Source organism: Mixophyes fleayi, chromosome 1 (assembly GCF_038048845.1).
Source record: "Mixophyes fleayi isolate aMixFle1 chromosome 1, aMixFle1.hap1, whole genome shotgun sequence".
Classification (NCBI taxonomy): Eukaryota; Metazoa; Chordata; class Amphibia; order Anura; family Limnodynastidae; genus Mixophyes; species Mixophyes fleayi.
Window position 1 is genome coordinate 429,270,508 of NC_134402.1, and position 24,387 is coordinate 429,294,894.

Genomic DNA, 24,387 nt, shown 5'->3' on the forward strand with positions numbered 1-24,387 from the left:
GACAACTACTGAATTCAACAATGTAATTTTATTGTGATCCCTCCAAAGTTCCCCATAAAACAAACTATTGGTCGATAAAACGGTTTGACGAATACAGGTATAGAATTCAAATACAAGAAAGCAATTCACATGGCCACAGAAAGCAACAGAACATGCTTGTTTGATGGTATTCCTTCAAACTCTCTGTACAGGATAATTAAAACAAATCAAATAGAACCCAATAGGTTATTGATTCAGTTGAACATCCACGAATGCAGGGTGGCACTTTAACATTCGGCACGGTGGGCTGGGGGTGGCAGAGGTAGAGAGGCAGCATATATTTATTTTCAACAGCAAAGACAAACAGCTGATGGAACAAGAAAAAAAAAACAATGGATCTGTTGTACTGAGGTTTGGAAATGTGAAATAAGTTGGATGGAATATTATTTATCTGGAGGAGGGGATGAATTGTGATGGGTAGTACCACTATTTAATGGTGAGAGTGTGGAATGGTCTGTTCCAGAGGTGTGGACACTGGGTGGGGGTGGGGCTTAAGTTGCCAACAATGGGGCAGAATTACTAAATGTTCTGAAAAGGAAAAGTGGAGTGTTGTCCATAGCAACCAATCAGATTCTAGCTATCATGTTCTAGAATGTGGTAGATAAATGAAAGCTAGAATCTGATTGGTTGCTATGGACAACACCTCATCTTTTCCTTTTTAGAACTTTTTAGGAAATCTACCTCCAGGTCTTACACCAGCAATTTAGCTACTCCAATGTGCCAACCAGTGGTGGAACTACCATTGGTGCAGCAGGCGCGGTGCATCGGGGCCCATGGAGATAATGGGGCCCGGTGCACGGGGAACTAGGGAGCTGTGGGCCCACAGCTCCCCAGTTCCACCTCTGGTGCCAACTGATGAAAAAAAATTGCAAGAATGAATGAATGAATTAGTTTTAGGTGTTGCTGGAGTGTTTAATGTTGTTTCACTTATATAAAATTAAAGTACACCGGCAGCCTGCACAAAGTGAAGGCAGCCATTTTGTGAGCTGCATTCCTAGGAATATCAGTGCAACATGCAAAATGGCTGGCGTCATACTGTACAGATGATATATTGACTGTAAGCCATTGCATAATACTTTAACTATTGTATATATTATACCAGTACACACACAGTCTACTCTCGATATGGAAATTGTACAGTATTAAGCAATATATTGATTACTAACCACACAGAGGCTTATGATTTTTTTTTATGCAAATTCAATATCCGTTGACTTTATAAACACTTTTTCACATACATTGTACCAAAAAATAATCCGTTGCTGAAGATTCCTGTCGAAGATTTGTTGCAGTGGATCTTTTACCATCAATAAATATATTCTGATCATGTTATTCTCAAAAAATTAGCTTGGCCCCTGACACTGGAGAGTTTTATTTTTTTTTAAACCATATATGCCTATATGGTTTTAAATACACAAATATAGTTTGGGTGACAGGTCCATTTTAATTAGCTATGGAAGAATTGTAACCCAAACCTTTAATACAGATACTCTTACATTAATTTTAATATATATTTTTTTTACCTAAATGAGTTTTCTGCATTGAATTATGTATTTTCTTTTACCATGTCCCTCCTTGTAACCAGTAATTTTGTCAGAGTGCATCCTTTGGATTCCTACAGATTGTTTAATTACTGCAAACCTGGAGAACCTGTGGCTTTCCAGGTGTTGCGAAACTGCAAGTCCCAGAATGCTTTGCCAGTCGATAGCTTGCAGGGTATGCTGGGACTTGTAGCTTGACAACACCAGGAGACCACAGCTTGTCCAGTCCTGAATTGCTGGGTACTTCTGCTGGCCAAACTCAATAACTATTAGTTATTTAGGAAGGCTGGCCAGCACACCCACTATCTGGGGTGTGCTGATCGGAGCAGGTTGCCCATGAAAGGACCCCCACAAAAAAATTAGTGGTGGGGATCTGAAAAAACTTGATTAGGGGAACACCCTCAAGGCAATGCTCATTCATTTTAGGAGGAGAAAGGGTGGGTTTACATTCAACTTATCCTATTACCAATGCCCACTTATTTGGCAGAGAGAAATATCATAATTGTATTACAGTGTTGATGCGCCCAAACTCTACAACTGGCCATAATATTCAATGCGTGTGTCGTTGATAAGTGTCAATTTAGTGCAAAACTGTATTAGAACATTAATAAAAGCTCTCTAGCAATATTCTTGAAAAAAGAGGATATTGCCGTTTAATTCGTTGACTAGACAATTTAATCTAAAAACCTTCTCACAGAGAAGAGAATAAATACATTTAAGATCCCATATACATACATATATTCATCCATAAAAATTCACATTTGTAAAGCTTAGCTAGAGACAATGACATCTGTCAGACACAGCTCATTTCTCCGGGAAAGTGTCAACAGAAGTAATAAAACAGTTGATCTTTTGTCCCTCTAAAAACAACCACCCTCAAAATAGAGGTGAGCTGTTCAGTCTTAAAAAGTGCCAGTGAAATATGCAATAGTGAAAAAAACCCACAAAAAAAATAATCATGTTTCAATAAACTGAACACTTTCTGCATCTATTCTCCAGGAACCCTCAGATATATCCATGGGGGGATGAAATTCTTGTTGCAAGACCATGTCCTTCATGGGAGTGAGTAGAATTTTGGGTTCATTTAATCAGCTAGTAGCACAATGACTAAAATCTGATTGTGCGACTGTAGTACCCTCAGTTATTATATACATTTTTCAGATACATTCAATGTTTCATCGGGAAACGTGACATGGAGTGGATTCCCCTTGGGCGAATTGCCATTTTGAGTGACCCTTGTTGGTCGAGTTTCGTTTACTAGCAGTACCTGCTCAGTCTCTGGACCCTGAGAAGAAACCGACTGGTCGGAGCCACGTAACGTCCTGTCTGGGGCCCCGGGAAGGTTAATGGCCATGGTTGCCCCTGGTAGAACTGTACTACCTCTAATGCTACCATCGCTTAGTTCAAGAGGGTAAAGTAAAGTTTGGGACGTTGAGCTAACTTCCCGTAGCTCTCTGGAAACGAAGGAGGGGGAATGACTTGAAAGAACTGAGGAGGCCCTCCTGCCCTCTGTGCAATTGAAACTTCCTGCAGAGTGTGGTCTTCTGACACCACCGATCCTACAGAAGAGACATTTGATCTTCTCTATAACTTTGCTCAGTACAGTCTTCCTAAGAAGGATATAAATCCAAGGATCCAAGATGGGGTTCACAGAAGCAATTCGTATAGCCTTCAGATCCAGGTTGCTCGATATATCTTTCTCTATTGGTGGCTGATAGAGTTGGTTGATGAAAACTCGTACCTGTAGGAGACAGAGAGATGACACAAATTAATTATTGCCGAAAACAAAAGGACGGTAGTCTCCAACACTGTAATCGAAGGGAGATGGAAAGGAATTTGAAAGAGTAATTAAAGTAATGCATGCTTTTATATTTGCTGATGGGGTGTGAAGCGTCTTTATCTCTAGAGCATAGACCATATATCTATACATCCATAGCAAGTTCTCACATCCCTATAGAATGTACACATCCCGACAATTTTTTATGGAAGCTTTAAACTTCACAATATTGACTGGCATGACGCATGACCATCTGCTTGGCTGAGTCTATTTGCCATAGACGAAACATGCCATTAAGAGTTGAAACAATATCACCTTTTCAACAAAGTAGAAATTATGTCTGCAATCTAAATATAGATGAATGGGAAGGGCTGTAGGCATTTCTTTTAAGTACTAACAAATACAAGACAGAAATGTATGGAGCAATCAGACTGTAAATGCAACTTGTGGCTAATATTCACTAGAAAGCTGCCTATCTATTCAGTAGGAACAAAGCCGCATGAATATTGCTTAGGATGTGTCATAGAAAGGTCCCGGGTTACATAGTAACATAGTTGATGAGGTTGAAAAAAGACACCAGTCCATCAAGTTCCTATTGGGTTCCTATTGAAATAATGAGCTTTCATCAATACTGGTATAACCTTTCCAAAAGGTGTTGCAAGTATGCATGCCATACTTCTTATTATGTATTAATGTTAATAGAATTCATATTGGCTTGTACGTGCTTGTTGCAAGCCGTGCCTTGTCAATAATGTGTGATACATTCTTGACTGTCATTGCCTACCACTGCATTATATTTTGTTATTCTACGTAGCAGCAATTGTTTTTATCTTTTCCTTATAAAGCACTAACATAGGGTTAGATTTAGGAACAAAGCAAAAAAAAGGAACCAATTTACACCGCAGCAAAACCACTTTGCAATGCAACGGGGCAAATTAAAGACGTGCGGACAGATTTAGAGTGGGGGGGGGGGGGGCGTGACCTAACTTAACTCTAAAGCTGGGTACACACTATAGAAAATTACTTCGGATACGCTTTATTTATAAATTTTACTAACAACCGAAAGTCCCGATCCTGCTGATTCATTCGTACACACCTACACAATTTACCTCTTTATCTCCAGGGGGAAACGCAGGATTTATAGAGGGGGGTTTCCACACCATGCTGCCAGTGGGCATGACAAGCATGCATGGGGGCGTGGCTATAATTTTAGACAGTGCTTGGCTGCTCTCCAACTCTTCCTATCCCCATAATATACATGGGCAATGCTGCGTGCACTACTGTTAGGTGCACGCAACTCTCCCTTTTCAAGCAGAGCCGTGTGAAGCAGTGGCAGGGTTTAGCCACCTCAATTATACAGTGCCCCAGGCTTGGAGGGGGTTTCCAGGCACTTGGAACCCCCCCCCCCCCCCCCCACTCGGTTTGCCTATGATCTCTGTTAACCAACTGCTGAAAAGATTGTCTCTGCACGCTCTACAGGTATCTGCCTACACTGCTGGCCGTGAGTGCGTACACACTTCCACATTTGCCCGACATCGTTCCATCGTTGACCGTGATTTTTAGAAAACTTTATAAAACCAAATCAAATGATACAATGTGCTTTAGTCCGATAAAACATGATTGTAGGAGCGTACACACTAATGCAGTATCTGACCAAACGATCGTTTATCGTGTGATCTGCATGATACTTGCATCAGAGTGTACCCTGCTTTAATTGCTGTTTATTTATTGTAAAAATAAAGCTGTCCAGTATTTGTTTACTACATGCAAAAGCAGCCAGTATTGACCCTGCATGCAATAGATTAAATACCTTTCCACCCCTTGGCTTGCAACATGGTTTGTCCATGAGAAATGTTGCTTTATTTTTTTTTTTTGCTTTGCTCCTCACTGCAATGAGGCCCATAGTTTTGAGTTTATAAACTAGCATAGCATGCTTGCCAGATAGATGTTATAATTTAAGCGGTAAAACAAACTAACTAAGTGCATTAACCATCTTGCTTGAAATGACCTGATTCCTGGAACAACAATGCTCTTGGAAAACTAATATATATTTATTTTTAGGAGGGAGGTATATAAATGTATGCATCTAAATGGGACAGTTCTCCTAACATGTATAGAGATGCAAATCTTCCACTGCAGAAATAGTTTCCTTAGCTTCTTGAGTTATTAGCGTATACAGGGAAATGTTAATCCCTTCCAAAAAAAACTAGATTGTTGAAACTTGTTTGACGAGACAGTTTGTTGCAAGCAGAGAACAGAGAACTGTTCTGTGGGTTTAGCAGTCTCTAATCAGCTGTCGAACTGGATTAATGTCTATGACCTAAATCGGTAACGGCCAACCTGAAACACTTCTGTTACTGTTAGGGCTAGATTTACTAAGCTGCGGGTTTGAAATAGTGGGGATGTTGCCTATAGCAACCAATCAGATTCTAGCTTTTATTTATTTTAGTACTTTCTACAAAATGACAGCTAGAATCTGATTGGTTGCTATAGGCAACATCCCCACTTTTTCAAACCTGCAGCTTAGTAAATCTAATCTCATTTATAAGTTAAAGCAATACATTTAATCAAAGAAAGAGTAATAATATCAGCAAGCATTTTAAACAATATATAATAAAGAAATCAGACAAGAAAGCAGGACCGAGCAGGTGGAGGCTCGGAGGGCCGCATTCGGCCCCTGTGCCACCTGTTATCCATCACTGACCTAAATGAACACAGCTGCCAAAGACTTAAACCATGAACTGAACTGTGTATTAAACCATAATCAGAGAGTATACTAAAATAATCGGAGACGTTTACAAAAATTGGTGCATAATATTAAAACAAGAAAAAAGGTAGTGTTGACGATAATCAAGTAAATTATATGCATATATTTTACTGAACAATAACAGTGAAATAATAAAGAAATAATATGTAATTATAATATATTGTCACATGAAACAATGTAGGCATTATAATATATATGCTTCAAAAATATATTTATTTGGTACGATTTAAATATTTTTCATCTCTGGCTAAACAGCAGTTACTTCTGCTCTAGAGATAAGAGAGCTGACTTCTCCTGATAACCTCTATTACGGAGAGCCAGCTGTCCTATCATCTGGGGTTAATTCTAAGCTAATGCAAAGCAAATGAGAGTTTAGCACAGGCTGCCTGTAACCCCCCCTTGGAGTACACCGGCAAAGGACAGAACGTATTACAGAGAGTAATCGGTGGCAAAACATCCACAAGAAGTTTTTTTTTCCTTTGGAGCTTTTTAATTAAAACTGTGCCAATGGCAGCTAGATCAGTGTAGAGAACACATCGCACCACGGAGATGGGGGGCTAACAGCTGACATTTGCTTGGGTTTGCTTACAGGACAACTAACCCACAGGGCTTGGATAAGCAACTGAGGCTTTTTTTTTCACATCATGACAATATTGTCTATAATACAACATATTTTTTTCAGAAGTGCTCTTATGTAATCCTGGTTTGTAAAACACAACATAAAGTTTAACTGACAACCAATACACAGTGTTCCAGCCACCCAAACACACGTTCCCTGGCATAATATATTCAGGATAATGCATCGCGGAGGACGGCACCTGCATTAGACCTTGCCACTCAATTTCATTTGCTGTGTGTGTTCAGATCAAAAGGTACTACTAAGAAAATCCAAACAAATCTATTGGGGTAGACAGTGGTCGACGTGGAAGTTGGAATGGCGGTATGGAAAATGTAAGTGAATGAAACTTGATAGTTTTACAATCATCATCATCATTATCTATTTATTTATGTAGCACCACTAATTCCGCAGCGCTGTACAGAGAACTCACTCACATCAGTCCCTGCCCCATTGGAGCTTACAATCTAAATCCCCTAACATATACACTGACCAAGAGAGACTAGGGACAATTTTAATAGCAGCCAATTAGTGGTTAGCACTTCTGCCTCTCAGCACTGGGGTCATGAGTTCGATTACCGACCATGGCCTTATCTGTGTGGAGTTTGTATGTTCTCCCCGTGTTTGCGTTGGTTTCCTCCGGGTGCTCTGGTTTCCTCCCACACTCCGAAAACATACCAATAGGTTAATTGGCTGCTATCATATTGACCCTAATCTGTGTTTCTGTCTGTCTGTGTGTGTTAAGGAATTTAGACTGTAGGCTCCATTGGGGCAGGGACTGATGTGAGTGAGTTCTCTGTACAGCCTGCGGAATTAGTGGCGCTATATAAATAAATGATGATGATGAGTGTGGGAGGAAACCGGAGCACCCGGAGGAAACCCACGCAAACATTGGGAGAACATACAAACCCCACACAGATAAGGTTATGGTCCGGAATCAATGAAGGCAGTAAGGTGTCAGATACAATTAAAGCCATAATGGTCTATGTTTCTGCCTCGCTTTTGGGAGATATGGGGGCAAGATGTGAAAAGAAGAGGTGGGGGAATTTGTTATCAAGTGAAAGCCCCACCCATGAAAATAAAACACAAAATAAGAGTTGTGTAATAAAACAGTTATCACACTACTGCCACTTTGTGCTTCCTAAAGTAGGCGGGGCTTAATGATGCAATTTGCATATAGTCCCCGTCCACCTTATGGCATGTAGGTGCTCTCTGAGAAAACTGTCTGCTGTTTAGGGAGGTCTCCCTCTAATCCGGGAGTCTCCTGGACTTTCAGGGAGAGTAGGCAACTCTGATTTAAGCAGGAGGTTCCTCAGCAAAATGTTTTTCTGCTTTTGTAAATGATACATTGTGTCCTGTGCACTAGATTGCAGTGAAATTGGGATTCTGATTCAGTTAATAAAAACCTAATCATCCTGTAATTACGATTCTTAGTAAAACGCAATATTCAAATGAATCCTGGCTGCAGTGTGTCCTTAGTTTAGTTAATACGTTTAATCACGTAATTGATGTATTTAGCTATACAGAAATAATATACAGAGTATAGTAACACAGTATATACAATGGTATGATGGGTTTATCATGCTGTTTGCCTGTAGTGGATGGGAATTAAATGCACATGTCAGCACCTCCATAAAGAAGCTGGGAGAGATGGCTGAAGTACATGCTATGTGGTACTGTGACCAGTAGGTGGCAGATGCTGCTAATTATTATCTGTCTTCACAGCTTGCAGGCATAATTTGTACAATAAAATGCTTAAATGCTCTATTATAGTGGTTACTACAAGGAATGGTATACCTGAGGCAGGCCACACTGTACTCCTCGTCCAATGCCTTTGACAAATAGAACAAAAAAAACAACAAAAAAAAAAAATACTAAGCATATCACTTATCATACCCCACCCTTTTCAATACTGTTTGCTTCCAGATATGTAATCGACATGGTCTGGAAGCCTATCTGGCTGTATTATGTTTTATTAGGTGTAATTACATTGGCCTGTTTTTGTTCTTGTAATACAGTGTTCTGGTGCTTTGTTGTGGAGTGTCATTTCGAGTTTAAAGGGGATTTCCATTATCAGATCACTTTAATGTATTGGCTTGTATGTGTCCTCTTGATTACTCTACTGAGCACATTCCTGTGAGTTGTATCTGAACATAATGTAACAACTTTGGCTGATGATATAGAGATGTGACTGAAATGCACAGAAAGAAACTAAAAACTAAAAAGATAAATATAGTAAAGTTGATTAAAGCAAAAAAAAACCCTTTAAGAAATAAGTATTAAAACCCCATACATGTTGCATGAACACTAAACAACTAGATGAGTGAGGAATTTGCTGTTCAGATGTAGCAGTTGTACAAAGAATTGCAATTCAATGGTAAAACATCATTGTTCTTGTGATTTTATTTAACTATGCATACTGCCCAATCAAATCCAAAAACAAGCTTACAGTCTATGAGACATTGGGAGTTGAATACATGAAGTTAAGTCTACATATAAAATTTTGGTGCAGCCAGATTGCAAAGGTAAAAAGTGATTTGTATGCTATGTGATCCAGTCCCACAGCAATGTTGGTCAGGGGCGTGAGAGGGTTGTATTGTGTGAATTGTGTAAAGGATGGTAATAGGGTAACCTAGTGAGGTTAAGAGGGTGGTTGAGGAATACTATAAGCTTGCTTGAAGAGGTGGGTTTTCAGAGAATGCTTGAAGGTTTACAGACTAGAGGAAAGTCTTATTGTGTGAGGGAGGGAATTCCACAAAGTAGGTGAAGCCCGAAAAAAATCCTGTAACCAGGAATGGGAGCCTGTGATGAGTGTGGATGAGAGACGCATATCTTGTGCAGAACAGAGGTGTCGAGTAGATGTTTTGAGACAAGCGAGATGTATGTTGGTGCAGGTTTGTTAATGGATTTGTATGTTAGCAGAAGTATTTTATACTGTTTTCGGAAAAGACAGGCAACCAATTTAGAGACTGACAGAGTGGTTCAGCAGAGGAAGAACGATTTGCAAGGAAACTCAATCTAGCTGCTGCGTGCAAAATAGATTGTAGGGGTGGGAGTCTATTTTGGGGAAGACCAGTAAGGAGGGAGTTGCAATATTCTATGCGGGAGATGATAAGTGCATGAATTAGAGTTTTCGCAGTGTCTTGTGTGAGATATGTGCGTATTCTGAAAATGTTTTTTAAATCGATGTAACATGATTTAAATATAGAGTCGATGTGGGGAACAAAGGATCGTTCTGACTCAAGGATTACACCTAGGCCACATATGTATTTTATGAAGTTCTCAACACAGAAATTGTAGCAGCCTTAAAAGATTACAATATAAATATTCTCAGCTCACAGAAGGTGTCGCTTAAACTCCTCTTTCCCAATGCAGTGTAAAAATCTTATTCAGCTCCTATTTTTCTTCTCCATTGGGTCAAGCCCTGTGATTTACAAGCCAGCCTTGGAATATAATAACTCACAGTAGCATTTTGGAGACATACTATAAAATAACACTTAAGTAACTATACTATAATTTTGGGATAGCTGTTTCTCGTACAGAAGCAGTTGGAGGGTCCTAGAAGTGTGACCACGCACTGCACCTCTCACGTCCTTGAATGCAAAAGATCACAGTTCAAGAATCCGCCAACTTCAAAGGTATTTTTATGACCTCTCTGTGACAGTGATGGGATGGACAGTTCTTGTGGTCAGTATGGCAACACCAGGATGTAGTGTCTCTTGAGAAAAACGGCTTTAGACATCAAAACTGTCAATCAAAGAATGTTTTTTTTAAAAAAAACTTTAAATATGGAATTAAGGAATAAATCAAATAAATAGACTGTGGTTGCTAAAATAGTATAACTATGTGGTGAAATAATTACATGTAGATTGTTTTGTGTAGCAACTTATAAACCCATGAAAAGTATTTTTATTTTCCCCCTTAATGTATCACCAGACATTGAACGTTCAATAATGGATATTTTCTACCGAAACATTAAAAAAGAGGAAATCAAGCAGTTACATCAGCAGACACATCATAGACAAACTGAATTATACTTCCAGATGCCAAGAATTCATTTCCAGAAGACACTGTAAAGGCAGGAAATATATACTGCCAATCTTGTTTTCTGTCTGTCATTAAATACAGTAAGAACCTGCTACCCATCATCACATGTACCTGACTGTATGATAGCATGCGTACAAATACAGTCTGTATCGTTACTCTTTGCTCCTATACGTTTTTATAAGTTTGCTTTAATGTAGCTCCAAAAGATTTTTGTCTTTGTTATTGTAGCATGCCTGTGCTTGAATGGTAATTATAATACAATTAGTGTTGTATACTTGCTAGATGTTTTTATATTTATTAATGACACAGTAAAAGAAGATTCCTGTACAAGCTTGTTAGAACTATTTGGAAACATATCTATCCAGAGTGTATTATTTGCCTCTCTGCCTATATTGATGCATTAAAGGTCCGCTATTTAACTATCTTTCAATCAATGCCACAGGGTTGTAAATAGCCCTAATTAGGAATAGCTCTACCCTTGCTAGAGCCAGCTGAAGAGCCACCGTGACCTTTTAACACTGCCCGAAGAGACATTCATGAGACAAATTCTACCACTGTGTTATGGCCACTGGCTGAGTGATACATTTAGTTCTAGTTAGTGTTAAAGTTTCCCTTGAGGTGTCCAAGGCTAAAGTGTAATCATCAACACATTAAGTGTTCTCAGTCCCAGCCAATGTTTGACCAGGGAATATTTCTTCTGGCTATCGGGTTAAGAGAGATCACATTTAGCAGTTTTAGGAAAAACAAATTGACACAGCTGTCAAAGCTGGCTGGTAATATTCCTGAGTAATCCAATTGTGAGCTACATGTGCAAGTGCTGTCATAAACATGATATTGTGAGGGTGTAGCGGATAACGCAGAATGCAGATCACTGAATAACGTTATTTATGTCGTATCGATCACACTGCGCAGCGATGTATTGTATCAGCCATTAAGAGAAACAGGTGACATTGAAGGTAGTGAAATAGCCTTGATGGGCTATCTGAGAAGAAAGCTGAAGCTGGCCAGACACATGTGGTCTGTTCATGGCCTGGACCGATCACTGGATGGCCTGATACGCAGCTTGACCAGACTAGTGGTTGGGTGAACCTTACATCTCCGGCTGCTCGGATGCTGGGACTAATGTAGAACATGAAGGGGCCATGTTGGCCAATGACCAAAGATGCGACGCATGCATCTTCATATATCCGCAACCTTAAATCTGGCACCCAGAGTAAAAAATGCAACAATCATTATCATCATCAACTCCAAAACTTATACCTGAGGGTGTAATATATAGGTCTCTTAGATAACGTATTTCAAGATCTGTGTAACTTAAAAAAGAACGCATGTCAATGGTGTATTCTTAACTTGTGTTGCACATCCTAATCGTACTTCTCTTGCATGTTAACACCCCAAATCCATCTCTCCAAGCACAATGGGCTGTAACTACATGATACGTGCAACTCTAAATGTGGATGCAAGTTGTGCACCAAGACACATTTATATGTTGCACAAACGCACTTACGTGCAGCGCTGGTCAAGAGATTGTATCGCACAGTGCATCAGGGAGGGTCTGTGCTCTCTAATTCCAGCTTGGCAGATCACTTTACAGATCAACTCGGACCCCATTGGAATGGGTTTTGAATGGTCATGATGGGGCCAAAAACGCATTATTATATATTTATTAACATCTATTTATATAGCAACAGCATAGTCAGTATAAATTTATCTTTCGAACCAAACACAATTATAAAACAAGACACACTATAGACACATGGTGCTAATTTGGTAAAAACAAAAAAACAATTACCTTTATTGGCCAGATCAACTTTTAACATGTTTGAACCATATATTTTTCCTGATCTGCTAACAAAACTAGATATCCGAAAAGATAACTCCACTAAAATGTTGGCTAAGTGGACACAGTACAGGGAAGTGTGGTTAATATATGCAGCTAAATGGTTAATGGGGGTGTGTGGACAAATTGAGGTCAATATTCTACTGACAGGCTATGAAGAGGGGAAATTTTGGTATACATACTTCCTTAACTGCCAAAGGGTGTCTCTGATCTGGATAACAATGAATGCTGCGAAGTGCTAGACTTTCTGGCTACAACATCCAGCTTGTTTACTGCACCACTAACTAGAACGGGACAAGAGGGTTTTGAAGTAATGACTCTTATTGCACTAGGTTAAGGTAATGTAATGACACGTTTACAGTACAGACACTTTATGGCACCAAGTTTTCTGTCTTTCTTTGTTGTCATGGAGCTTGAATATAATTTTGTGGTTTATTTGCAAGCTGCGGAGCACCCCAAGGCAGAAGGTACTGAAATGACTCAACAACCGGATTCTACAACAGCACAAACTGCCATTAACGACTATTAATACATTTTTGCAATTAATCCAAAATTCCTGTCCCTCTTGTTTTTTTTTTGTTTGTTTAACCAAATCCTCTGTACTCCAATAAATATGTCTGGCTGTGACTAATTTAAGGATTGATTAATCTTGGCTAAAATGTCCTTGGAGTTCACATTGGGAACGCCTGGGCAACAGCCGCGCTGCTGACGCAAAGATAAACACAACGATTTGGCACTGCTCAGAATTTTGTGGTGTCAAAATAAGCACATAACAATAAAATATGAACATTCAAAACCGTATAAAGACATTTATGAATGAAGGCATTGTGCTATGGATGTGCTATGGATGAACGTATACTTCTGGAAACTGCTGTAGTGAGAGTGACTTAGCGTCCAAGCCTTTTATATCACCATCATTTCTATTAATAACTGTGACATAAAACAGGATGATATAGACAAGGCTGATTAAATATGTAAGTTATTGGAAAGTCCTGTCTGTGTTCCATGGAAGAATATGTGCAATATTTCTGAAACAGAGTTCTTGAGGACAAGGATTAGCTTTGTATTGTCCAAGGTCAGTGATGGCTAACCTGTGACACTCCAGGTGTTGTGAAACTACAAGCCCCAGCATGCTTTGCCAGTAGATAACTAGCTGATAGATGGCAGAGCATGCTGGGACTTGTAGTTTCACAATACCTGGAGTGTCACAGGTTAGCCATCACCGTCCTAGGTCAATTTAATATAGCATGTGGCCAAAGTAAGTTTATTTAGTGCTACTGTTGAAATTATTAGCTGTGTTTGGGGGTCATTTCTCAGATCAAGGATGTGAAATAACAAATAAACAGCCATAACTCCAATCAGTCTTAACTCTTCCTGTGCCAGAGATAAACAACTTTTTTATACAAAGCACATTGGTCCAAATCCCAGTGTAAACTCTTTATGACTTGGGTCCAAAAAGAATCAGATCAGGCAGAGAATTTGTTCTTTATATACAAAAGTCATAAACCAAACAAGAATGGATTTTCTTAACACATTTGCCAGAATTGTAACATGTAAATGATCTTAATTTCACAATCTAAGTCCTTTGGATTGATTACTTTCCTGATATATACTTTATTCCTGCTGACAGTATTTCTCATATATAATAGATTCTCCTTGCCAAGGGCTGTCAGTTCCAATACAGTGTTATCCATAATTGCACCTCTACTGATTTCTATAAGGCGAAGCACTCTCTGTGTCAATTATGCTGGCAAACAGGCAGAACAAGGAAATCAATTCTATAATTAAATTTACACAGCAGGCTACTTCTTCCCAACCAGAAAAGCCAGATCAACTCTACTGGGGCAACCTAGTTTGTGCATAAATCACTGACTTCTTCCTGGCTATTGATCAATTATAATATCTAGCAACTTCAATTGTTAATGCAAAACAAAGTAGAAAATTACAATTAGGAAGTTCTTGTAGCTATTCTTGTGTACAGTACCATGCATTATAACAGTGAGGGTTACAGAAAAGTTCAAAGACACTCGTTCCTAATAATTTATCTGTAATCTGTACGGTATAAAGTGGGCAGAGGGTTAACTATTCACTCAATCTATGTAGTAACACCTACATTTACAAACATATATTTACAAGCAATAATGAAATGTATAAATCAGATACATTGTATGTGTAGATAGATAAATATGAGATAGATACATAGATAGATTATTAGATATATAGATAAATAGATTGATAGATCTTGCTATCTTGCAATTAATTTCATATTCAATTAGGAAACTGTTTCAATGATCTTGATGTATAAATGTCTGTATAAATGTCTGATTAGCTTGGTGTATTGGTTAACCACCAAATGTTAAAATGTCTTTTATGATGATATTTTTCTTGGTGAAGTAATCTATCCCAGCAATGGGTCTCTGATTAATCACAATGACTATCAAAAACCTACTCAGTGGTTGTAAAATGTGACTAATACTACAGGGAATTGCATTCGCACAAATGTTACTGAATCTGAAAAGCATTAAACTTCCAAACCATGCTCTCTGCTCAGTTACCTCTCAGTTCATGCATAGAGATGGCAGTTCCAGTGACGTTTGTGGGAATTACTGTGAATATCAGCGTATGTGAGAATTTACAGTGATTAAACATACCAGGTGCTTGAACAGTGCTCAGAATCCCAGTAACTACAGCATCGCACATGGCTGCACCATAAAATAAGGATGATACTGAGATTGCCCATTTTAACTGCCCAGAATTTTTGCATTGCGTATTCGGGAGCTTTTTGTTTCAATGAAGAAATGAAAGGGAGAAGGTAAAATGACATTGTCATGGTAACCAAATGACTCTCCAGCCGGAGTGGAACTGACACTCTTCTAGTTCCCAATCGGATGAAGAGTCACAGGTTGCCCTAAAGCCAATGTAACTGAATGGCGTGAACAGCAAAGGGAGCAGCGCAAAAGCGCACCAGATGGAGACATTGGAACCTTGGAGTGCCTGAGACTTACCACAAGGGGGATAGAGCAGATCAGCACCACCACGGAGGTGGCTATCAGCAGGATGACCATCTGTATCTCAGCCCCAGCCATTCTCCTGAAGCTCCGCCGCCGCCTGAAGTCTGAAATCCGGGTGTCCGTCCCCAGAGAGGTTCTGCGCACAAATTGCCGGTGCATGCGTATCAGAGCTACGCACACCAGCACATTACACAGCACCGTGACCATGATCAGGAACGAGCTGAAGCCTGCATACATGTAGGAATACGCGGCGTGGGTAGATATGTTGGTCCTCCAGTCTATGAAACACCAGGTCTTGGGGTACTGGAAGGTGGTCTTCCCCAAACCCATACTGGGCATTGCGCAAAAGAGCACGTTGGAGACATAGATGGCAAACAGAGTGAGTCCTGCCAGCTTCTTGTCCACATAATGGTTGTAGAAATAGGCATGGTTGATGGCCAGGTACCTCTCGATGGACATGGCACAGATAATACTGAGACCGGACAGTCCAAAGAACAGCAGGATGAACGAGCTGTACTCACACAGAGCATCGCCCCCTGGCCAGCGGTTCTGCACATAGGTGGCTATAGTCACTGGGCTCACCAAGCAGGTGCCCAACAGGTCCGTCAGTGCCAGCCCACACACCAGGGTATAGAAGGTGGTCTCCTTCTGCTCCTTCCGGGACTTACACAAGACGATGATGGCAATCAAGTTCCCCACCACCCCAAATATAAACATAACAGCCGGGATGGTGGGGGGTCTGCCCGCGCTCAAGCTGCCCAATGCGCTGGTATTTGGAGCGGTCATATTCTGGTCAATATCCATGTTGTCACTTTGCAAAGTAGTCAGCATCAGGTCAGATCCAACAGGGCATAATCCAGTCACCCAATATGTGCCAAGTGTCCTTTCCGTCGCTTGCCACAAGTTTACTGTACACCGGTAAGTAAACCAATTTATGTGAGGTCTCTATTTTATTCCAAACGTCTCAGTGCAATGGCAGCAATGGGACTTTATTAGCGCCCAATTCAATGCTGAGGATGAGACAGGACTTAGTTCCAGGTGTGAGGGTGCTCTGGTGCTGGGTACTGGTAGAAGTTGGGCTTTCAGTCTGGGAGAACGTCCATGATTTGCAGGACTGTCAGAGCTGCTGTCAGTGAAATGCACAGATGACCATTGTTACTGCTCATTGTAATGGGCTGTGCTCCTGCCGGGTGTCCCTGGCTCGCATGCTTTCCCTGGTTAGAGCAGACACTTCTGAGCCTCTGTTTTAAGTTTCTTCTGGTGAAGTTTCTCAAGAGGGGTGAGGTCTATGTTCTCCTCCCATCGGGTTGTCTGATTGGTTGTGTGGATGGCTGCGGGCAGAGAGGACTCCCAGAGGTGCTCTCACGCCGGGCTACTGGCAGTTGTACGCACTCCTGGCGGTAGCTGTACCAGACTAACACTTTCTTTCTGCTTTTTTTTTTTATAGCACTTTCAATGAAGTTCACATCTATGACAGCTACACCAGCACCCAATGCGCTCACCCCATCAGCTTCTCTCTAAAGTGGCTAAAAGTAACATACAATATCATTCGTTTTCTATTGTAGTAACTGCTGTGCAATCAACGATGTCCCCAAGAGCTTGCAATCGTCCCACATTCACATATATGCACAAATATTATCCCAAGCCCCCTTACCCATTTCATGTGAAGGCAAAAAATACCCTCGATGCATTTTTTATATGTAATTCTGCTGAAGCTACTTCCACTCGATTGTGAGCTCCGTGGGCTAGGAATTACTTCTCCAACTGATCTTTAGGCATTATGATGTGCGGAATTTTGTGCATTTAAGATAAAGGCTCTGTCAGTACCTCTAATGGGGTGGGGGTACATGAAACAAAACGATTTCTTTGTAACATGGTGTGAAAGTATACAATGTATATGTAGAACAGACACTGACAGGGAAGTTACTGTTTTGCAAGTGTCACGTTCACTACAGAAAGTTTTTAAATATAGAAAAGCAGAACAATTGTGAAAAAGCTCAGATTGTGGGTTCAACATGAACTTAAGTTTGTGTCAACTGGTTATCTATAGTAGTCTTAGCAGCAAGTGTTTTTCAAGATAAATATTAAAAAATAATCTCCATATGGCAAAGTACACATTCATTTCAGGTGGGTGGGGGCTTCTTTATGTTATCTTGTAATACAGTTGGTATGGAAAACAAATACAGTGAAAACATAACATATAACACATTTAACAGATATATTTTTACAATGTCTTCAAACTAAGTCGCTGCATAAAAATGATATTCTGTTACACAGGACAGTGGTAGGCAGACTACTGTTGGACTACAGGTTCCAGCATGCCATCCTTTATTATACTTGTAGTTCCACAACACCTAGAGAGTCACCTTTTTCCTACCTCTGTTCTATAGAGAATTAAAAAAAACTGTCAATGCATGATTGGTCTTGTAGTTCCACAACAGGGGGAAAGCCACCGATTTTCTACACCTGCCACAGAACTATATGACTGCTAAGCACATTTTTTGCTAGTTCTTGGAGTATTTAAACTATTCATACTATTGGAAAGGTTAGGGTTAAAAAAAAATCCCGTGCCAGAGACACCTAAGAATGACATCTACGATTTGAGAGCTACTAAAACAAATGAGTTTCATTTAAGTTTAGAGATGGCTGGAGTGACGTCACTGTGCGTCATACTTCCACTATCATCGCTAGGACCATTAGCAGCAGCTCCAGGACCCCCAACAAGGGACTGGAAAGTCGGCAGATAACGTACATGGCTCTGCCAGATGCATTCATTTATACTTAGGGCCATATAGAAACTGGCTTGAGACATATGGAATTATTCACTGGCTGACAGTTTAATGAGATTGTGGTACTTGTGATTTATACTGTGTGACAAAACATATCACTCTGCATATGGTGAGGATGTTATCTCCAAGTCCTAATTAGATGCAACCTTTCACTGCTTAATGAGTGTCTGAGCTGCAGTCATGATTCAGAACTAGTTTCCATGAAACCTCTTGAATGAACGACAATATTTTGTAGTTGACAGTGATGTGCAGCTTGTCTGTGTGTGTTGTGTGTGTTTATAGCACAGGGAGGCAGGCTGTGTCTGCATAGCTATGTATGTATAGTACTGTGTATTTCAGTCTGTCAGGGGCGGATGTACCACAGTGCAGCTGGCAGGACCTGAGTAAGGGTTCAGGCCACCCAAGGCTGGTAGCACCCTCTAGTCTTCCACGTCAGGCTAATAGGCAGTAGGTAAAAATGGACTCATCCTGAATTTAAAATCCAGCTTCGTTCAACACCCCCCCCCCCACCAATGTTTATGTCCAGTGTTCTCAAAAGTCAGAAACACTTGGCTTTTTAAAAGGTTTGTGGCAATATTTGTCACTCGTTTAGTTCTCATTAAACTCAGAACTGTTCGGCACAAGAGAGGGAGGAACATGGACTACTGAGGGTGGGCTGTCACGTCTGCTACTGTCACTGACCTTGTCTCTCCTAAGCGCCCGCCCAAGGATGACTCATTCTCTTCAGCCTTTATCATGGGAGTACGTCAAGATTAAAACCTAACTATATTTTTCTTTCATGATTTCTTTTTACTTTGGAGAACCACTACTCTCTTATATTTTAAAATTAATTTCAGTTCATATGTCTCCCTATCACAATTATACACTCCCAAAAATTTAGCACCCCCCACAAAATGATTGTGCCCTAGGCTGTTGCCTAGTCAGCCTATTGGATAATCAGGCCCTGTCAGCTGCACTGGTTGTAGAGGCTGGGGGTGGTTCATTCTTTAGTGCACTCTTCTGTGGCAGTGCTCACACTTACATGGCGTTACATGACGCGCTGCCAGTGAAGACCAACACAAGGGGTCTGATCCATCAAGGCCCGTATACTGAGCGCAGCCACTTTTGGTTTAAAACACACATATTTTGGCATTGCTCATTATTATTATTATTATTACTACCATATATTTATATAGTGCCACTAATTCTGCAGCGCTGTACAGAGAACTCATTCACATCAGTCCCTGCCCCATTGGAGCTTACAGTCTAAATTCCCCACCACACACACACACACAGACAGACAGACAGACAGACAGACTAGAGTCAATTTGTTAGCAGCCAATTAACCTACCAGTATTTTTTTGGAGTGTGGGGGGGAACCAGAGCACCCGGAGGAAACCCACGCAAACAGAGGGAGAACATACAAAGTCCACACAGATAAGGCCATGGTTAGGAATTGAACTCATGACCCCAGTGCTGTGAGGTAGAAGTGCTAACCACTAAGCCACCATGCTGCCGCTCATGTCTTAATTCATTAAGGCACAGATCTGAAGATACGGGCGCTGTTGAATTCGGGTGTAAGTCTGCTGAGCTCTACTATACAAGACACTGAGCAATACGTCCAAAGCCTATATGGATTATAAATTTGCAAAAGAACACACATAAGGAAAGTATATATATATATATATATATATATATATATATATATATATATAATTAAAGTCAACAGTTAATAATAAAGTCATTAATGATCAAATAGTAAAAAAAAAAGTGTTTTTTAATTTTTTTATTTATTTCCTTTGAAATACATTTATTAGATTCATGTTAATGGTTACTGATAATAAAATAAATGTTTACAGTTGTCCTTGATTGCGAACACATTATAGCATGCATAGGAGCCTGTCATGACTAGTACACAGGACTCAGAATAGCCCTGTAGCTGGAGCAAGAGATTCGACATGGCAGAAAAATTAGTAACTTTGGCCAAAGCTTGATTTGAATGTGGCTCAGTGCGCTTAAGTTTGGCACGCCCATACTGTACATTGACTACTGCCAACCGCCCTTTCCTCACCCCGTTCACTCCCCAAAATCGTAGGCTGTAGTAAGGGTTCTTTGCGTTTAAAGACAGAGCGGACAGGGCTGCATTTACTGGTGTATGTCCTGGTTCTGGACATGCGCAGATTGATTTTGCGTACGATATGCTCAAAATCGGCAGATACGTGCCTTGATTACCCAAGAAGACTAGTTCGTGCATAGAATCAAAGGATCTATTTATGAATAGGACAAAACCCCTAGACCATGAGAAAATACAGGAGATTTTGATGGATTTAGGAATTTTTACTATTTATTAAAGCCCTAGATCACTGCTGAGGGGTGTATGAGCGGCAGCTCACTACTGAGGGGCGTATGAGCGGCAGCTCACTACTGAGGGGCGAATGAGCGGCAGTTCACTACTGAGGGGCGTATAAGCGGCAGCTCACTACTGAGGGGCGTATGAGCGGCAGCTCACTACTGAGGGGCGTATGAGCGGCATTTCACTACTGAGGGGCGTATGAGCGGCAGTTCTCTACTGAGGGGCGTATAAGCGGCAGCTCACTACTGAGGGGCGAATGAGCGGCAGTTCACTACTGAGGGGCGTATGAGCGGCAGTTCACTACTGAGGGGCGTATGAGCGGCATTTCACTACTGAGGGGTGTATGAGCGGAAGATCACTACTGATGGTCTAAATGACAGCTCAGTTCAGGTGAGTACATCAGTGGTATTTAACTACTGATGGGCATATAACGGCAAATAACTACTGCTCTCTGGCCTTTTACTGGGAATCACTAGTGATATGCTGCTACATACAGAATAGCAGATTGGTGACATAGCAGCTATGATTTGCATTGGGGCTTCTTACTGTCTTGGTTCACCACCCGTCAGCGTTATTGGTAATTATCAGCCATATGGCACAAACCCAGTTGCACAGACCCCATTGAACAGACCATTTTACTAACCACATAATTAGACATTTTTACTGCCAGTCACATCACACAAACCTTAGTGCCGAGACCTCTATTGCTGGTCACTGCACAGATCCCACATACTCCCATTGCACAGACTTATCAGCAACATAACTGAACCCCATTGGCAGTCACATTCCTCAGATTCCATTGTGCAGATGGAGTCAAGGGTCCAGCACTGCTGTCAGTGGAGGTAAGTGATGTGTAGTTCTCTGCACTGGAGGAGGGGTCAGCTGGTTAGCTGTCAGCTGCTAGAGCAAGGACTTAGGGTCTTGCTGAAGCATATCTCTGTCACGAGGGGGTTTATGGCTTCACTGGGGGTGAAGGTTAAACAGTGCAGTTATTCCTGAACAATTGATCTCTGAGTGGTTGTCTATAGTCTAACATTTAATTGATGACAAGCAATAGTCATCATCACCATTGATTTATATAGCACCACCAATTCTGCAGCAAAGTACAAACAATACACACACTAGTGTTAATTTTGTCAGCAGCCAACTTGCATAATGTTATACTGTCATAAAGAAATAACAAATGCTTCTCTCTTATAAGTTTATATTTAAAATATGTAAAAAAAAAAGCATCATCATCTATTTATATAGCGCCACTAATTCCGTAGCGCTGTACAGAGAAATCACTAACATCAGTCCCTGCCCCATTGGAGCTTACAATCTAAATCCCCTAACACACACACAGTCCGAGAGAGGCTAAGGTCAATTTAATAGCAGACAATTAACCTATCAATATGTTTTTTGGAGTGTGGGAGGAAACAAGAGCACCCGGAGGAAACCCACGCAAACATGAGCAGAACATACAAACTTCTCACAGATAAGGCCATGTTCGGGAATTGAACTCATGACCCTAGTGCTGTGAGGCAGAAGAATTAGGTAGCAGGTGCTGTAAAAAATGTACCCAGCTTGTGGATAACTGGATTGTAATTTAAATTCATCATCTAGCTGAAGCTTTTCAACAAACAAGACGGGTGTTACCTTTAGGCAAACCTAGGCAGTTACCTAGAGCACCAACATTTTGGGGGTGACTGAAAAACTGAATCATTAACATGTCGCCCATTTAGTGTTTTTATTTTTCCCGGCTCTCCAGCATTAGCTGCCTGCTACGCCGGTGATTTAAATTAATCTGACTCCTCTTCCTCACCGGCTGAGAATGGGGAAGAGGGGATGTTTATCTATACTTACCTGAGTGCACCTGGTGGGTACCTGATGATGTGATGCTGCCGACTGCTGCTTCTGTACGTCAGTGATAGGTCGGGAACTTGCATAATGTTCCACGCTCCATTCCGCCCTCTGCGTTCAGCTAACGACCGCCGCCTCTCTTCCCCCCTGGTTACCTCCTCCCATGCTCGCATCCAAGACTTCTCCCGCGCTGCCCCTCTCCACTGGAACCAGTTCCCCCGCTCCATCATAACTTCCCCCAACTTGTCCAACTTTAAACGGGCCTTAAAAACCCACCTTTTCCTTAAAGCCCTCCAGTCCCCCACCTAATTGACCTCCTCCCTGTGTCCCCCTACCCCCTCCCACTCCTGCCCTCCCTCCTGTCCCCCTCTTACCTCCTTCCTTTTCATTCTCCTCTCCCCTCCTCTCCGTCTCAGCCTCCGTTCTCCCCATTCCCTCCTCCTACCATTGCGTCTCTGTCCGTCCTACTGTCCCCTTAGATTGTACGCTCCTTCAAGCAGGGAATCCTCTCCTTCTGTTCTCCTCCACCTTAACTCTGCTCTCCAGCTCCTTGTCTCTTCCGTGAGGTCCTCCTGCCCTTCTACCCCTTTCTCTACCCCGCTGGGGGCTCTCACCTCTCATCTAGCTGTACATCGAGCTTCTGAGTTACTGTGCTTTTTGTCAACTGTACCGTGCTGTCTCACCCTGTATCGTGTTTCTGTCTGTCCCTGTACGGCGCTGCGGATACCTAGTGGCGCCCTATAAATAAAAATGAATAATAATAATAATAATGTTATACCGTCATAAAGAAATAACAAATGCTTCTCTCTTCTAAGTTTATATTTAATATATGTAGAAAAAAGAGCATCATCATCATCACCATTTATTTATATAGCGCCACTAATTCCCCAGCGCTGTACAGAGAACTCACTCACATCAGTCCCTGCCCTATTGGAGCTTACAGTCTAAATCCCCTAACATACACACACACACAGACAGACAGAGAGACTAGGATCAATTTGATAGCAGGCAATTAACCTACCAGTATGTTTTTTGAGTGTGAAAGGAAACCGGAGCACCCGGAGGAAACCCACGCAAATGCAGGGAGAGCATAGAAACTCCACACAGATAAGCCCATGGTCGGGAATTAAACTTATGGCCCCAGTGCTGTGAGGCAGAAGTGCTAACCACTAAGCCATCATGCTGCCCACAATCAAGTAGTTTAAACTAGTGTACATCTTAATAGACTTGACTGACCCCAGTACATTGATACTATGTGTATGCCGCTCTGACAAGATGTATAAACACAGAGCTCATGTTGCAGTTATGACACGATAACGGGTTAAAATATAAAAAAGGAATTGCTGTAACTCACTGTGGGCAAGTACAGGAGGGGTTAACTTACTAGACTGACAAATGTCACCTGCCCATATGCTCTCCTAGTGCCAGAATCCTGCAGGGAGTGTCATAATCAGCCGGACTTGACATCTCTAGTACAAAATTATATCAGTCAGGTACATAATGTTTGTGTACTGACTAAATACCCGAAGATGTAAATTCCCTTTGTTGTAATACTGGACAATAGCTGTGATCATTCCAACTCATGTCCTCATGAACCACATAGGAAATATATACATCAAAGGAATAGTATGGTCATAATTCAAAGTTATTCTGCATGCATTTATACACACTGGAAATAGGCTTGTGATATATATTGAGCATAGAGACCAGCTCCATATTAAAGATATGGAACTTAAGTAATATCTCAAATTATTAATCTGTCATATTCATCTTTGGTATGCACTTC

The 24,387-nt window shown here is 41.0% G+C and overlaps 1 protein-coding gene and 1 long non-coding RNA gene across 2 annotated transcripts in view; one reads left to right on the top strand and one right to left on the bottom strand.

Moving 5' to 3' along the window:
* Positions 1-24,387, top strand: part of LOC142100231 (uncharacterized) — a 39,149-nt gene that overhangs the window by 705 nt on the left and 14,057 nt on the right. The gene's annotated exons all lie outside the window — the stretch shown is intronic.
* PTGER4 (prostaglandin E receptor 4) lies at positions 10-17,006 on the bottom strand. Its single transcript, XM_075184140.1, has 2 exons — positions 15,633-17,006; positions 10-3,321 (listed from the first exon to the last, which is right to left on the bottom strand). Exons 1-2 carry the CDS (start codon positions 16,467-16,469, stop codon positions 2,725-2,727), a joined length of 1,434 nt encoding a protein of 477 aa, XP_075040241.1. The 5' UTR covers positions 16,470-17,006; the 3' UTR covers positions 10-2,724.

Excerpts from the sequence above, each read along its gene's own strand:
- PTGER4 (XM_075184140.1), bottom strand. The coding sequence starts at position 16,469 with ATGCTGACTACTTTGCAAAGTGACAACATGGATATTGACCAGAATATG. Across the intron at positions 3,322-15,632 it reads TCTGCTCTATCCCCCTTGTG|GTACGAGTTTTCATCAACCA; the intron begins GTAAGTCTCAGG and ends TGTCTCCTACAG.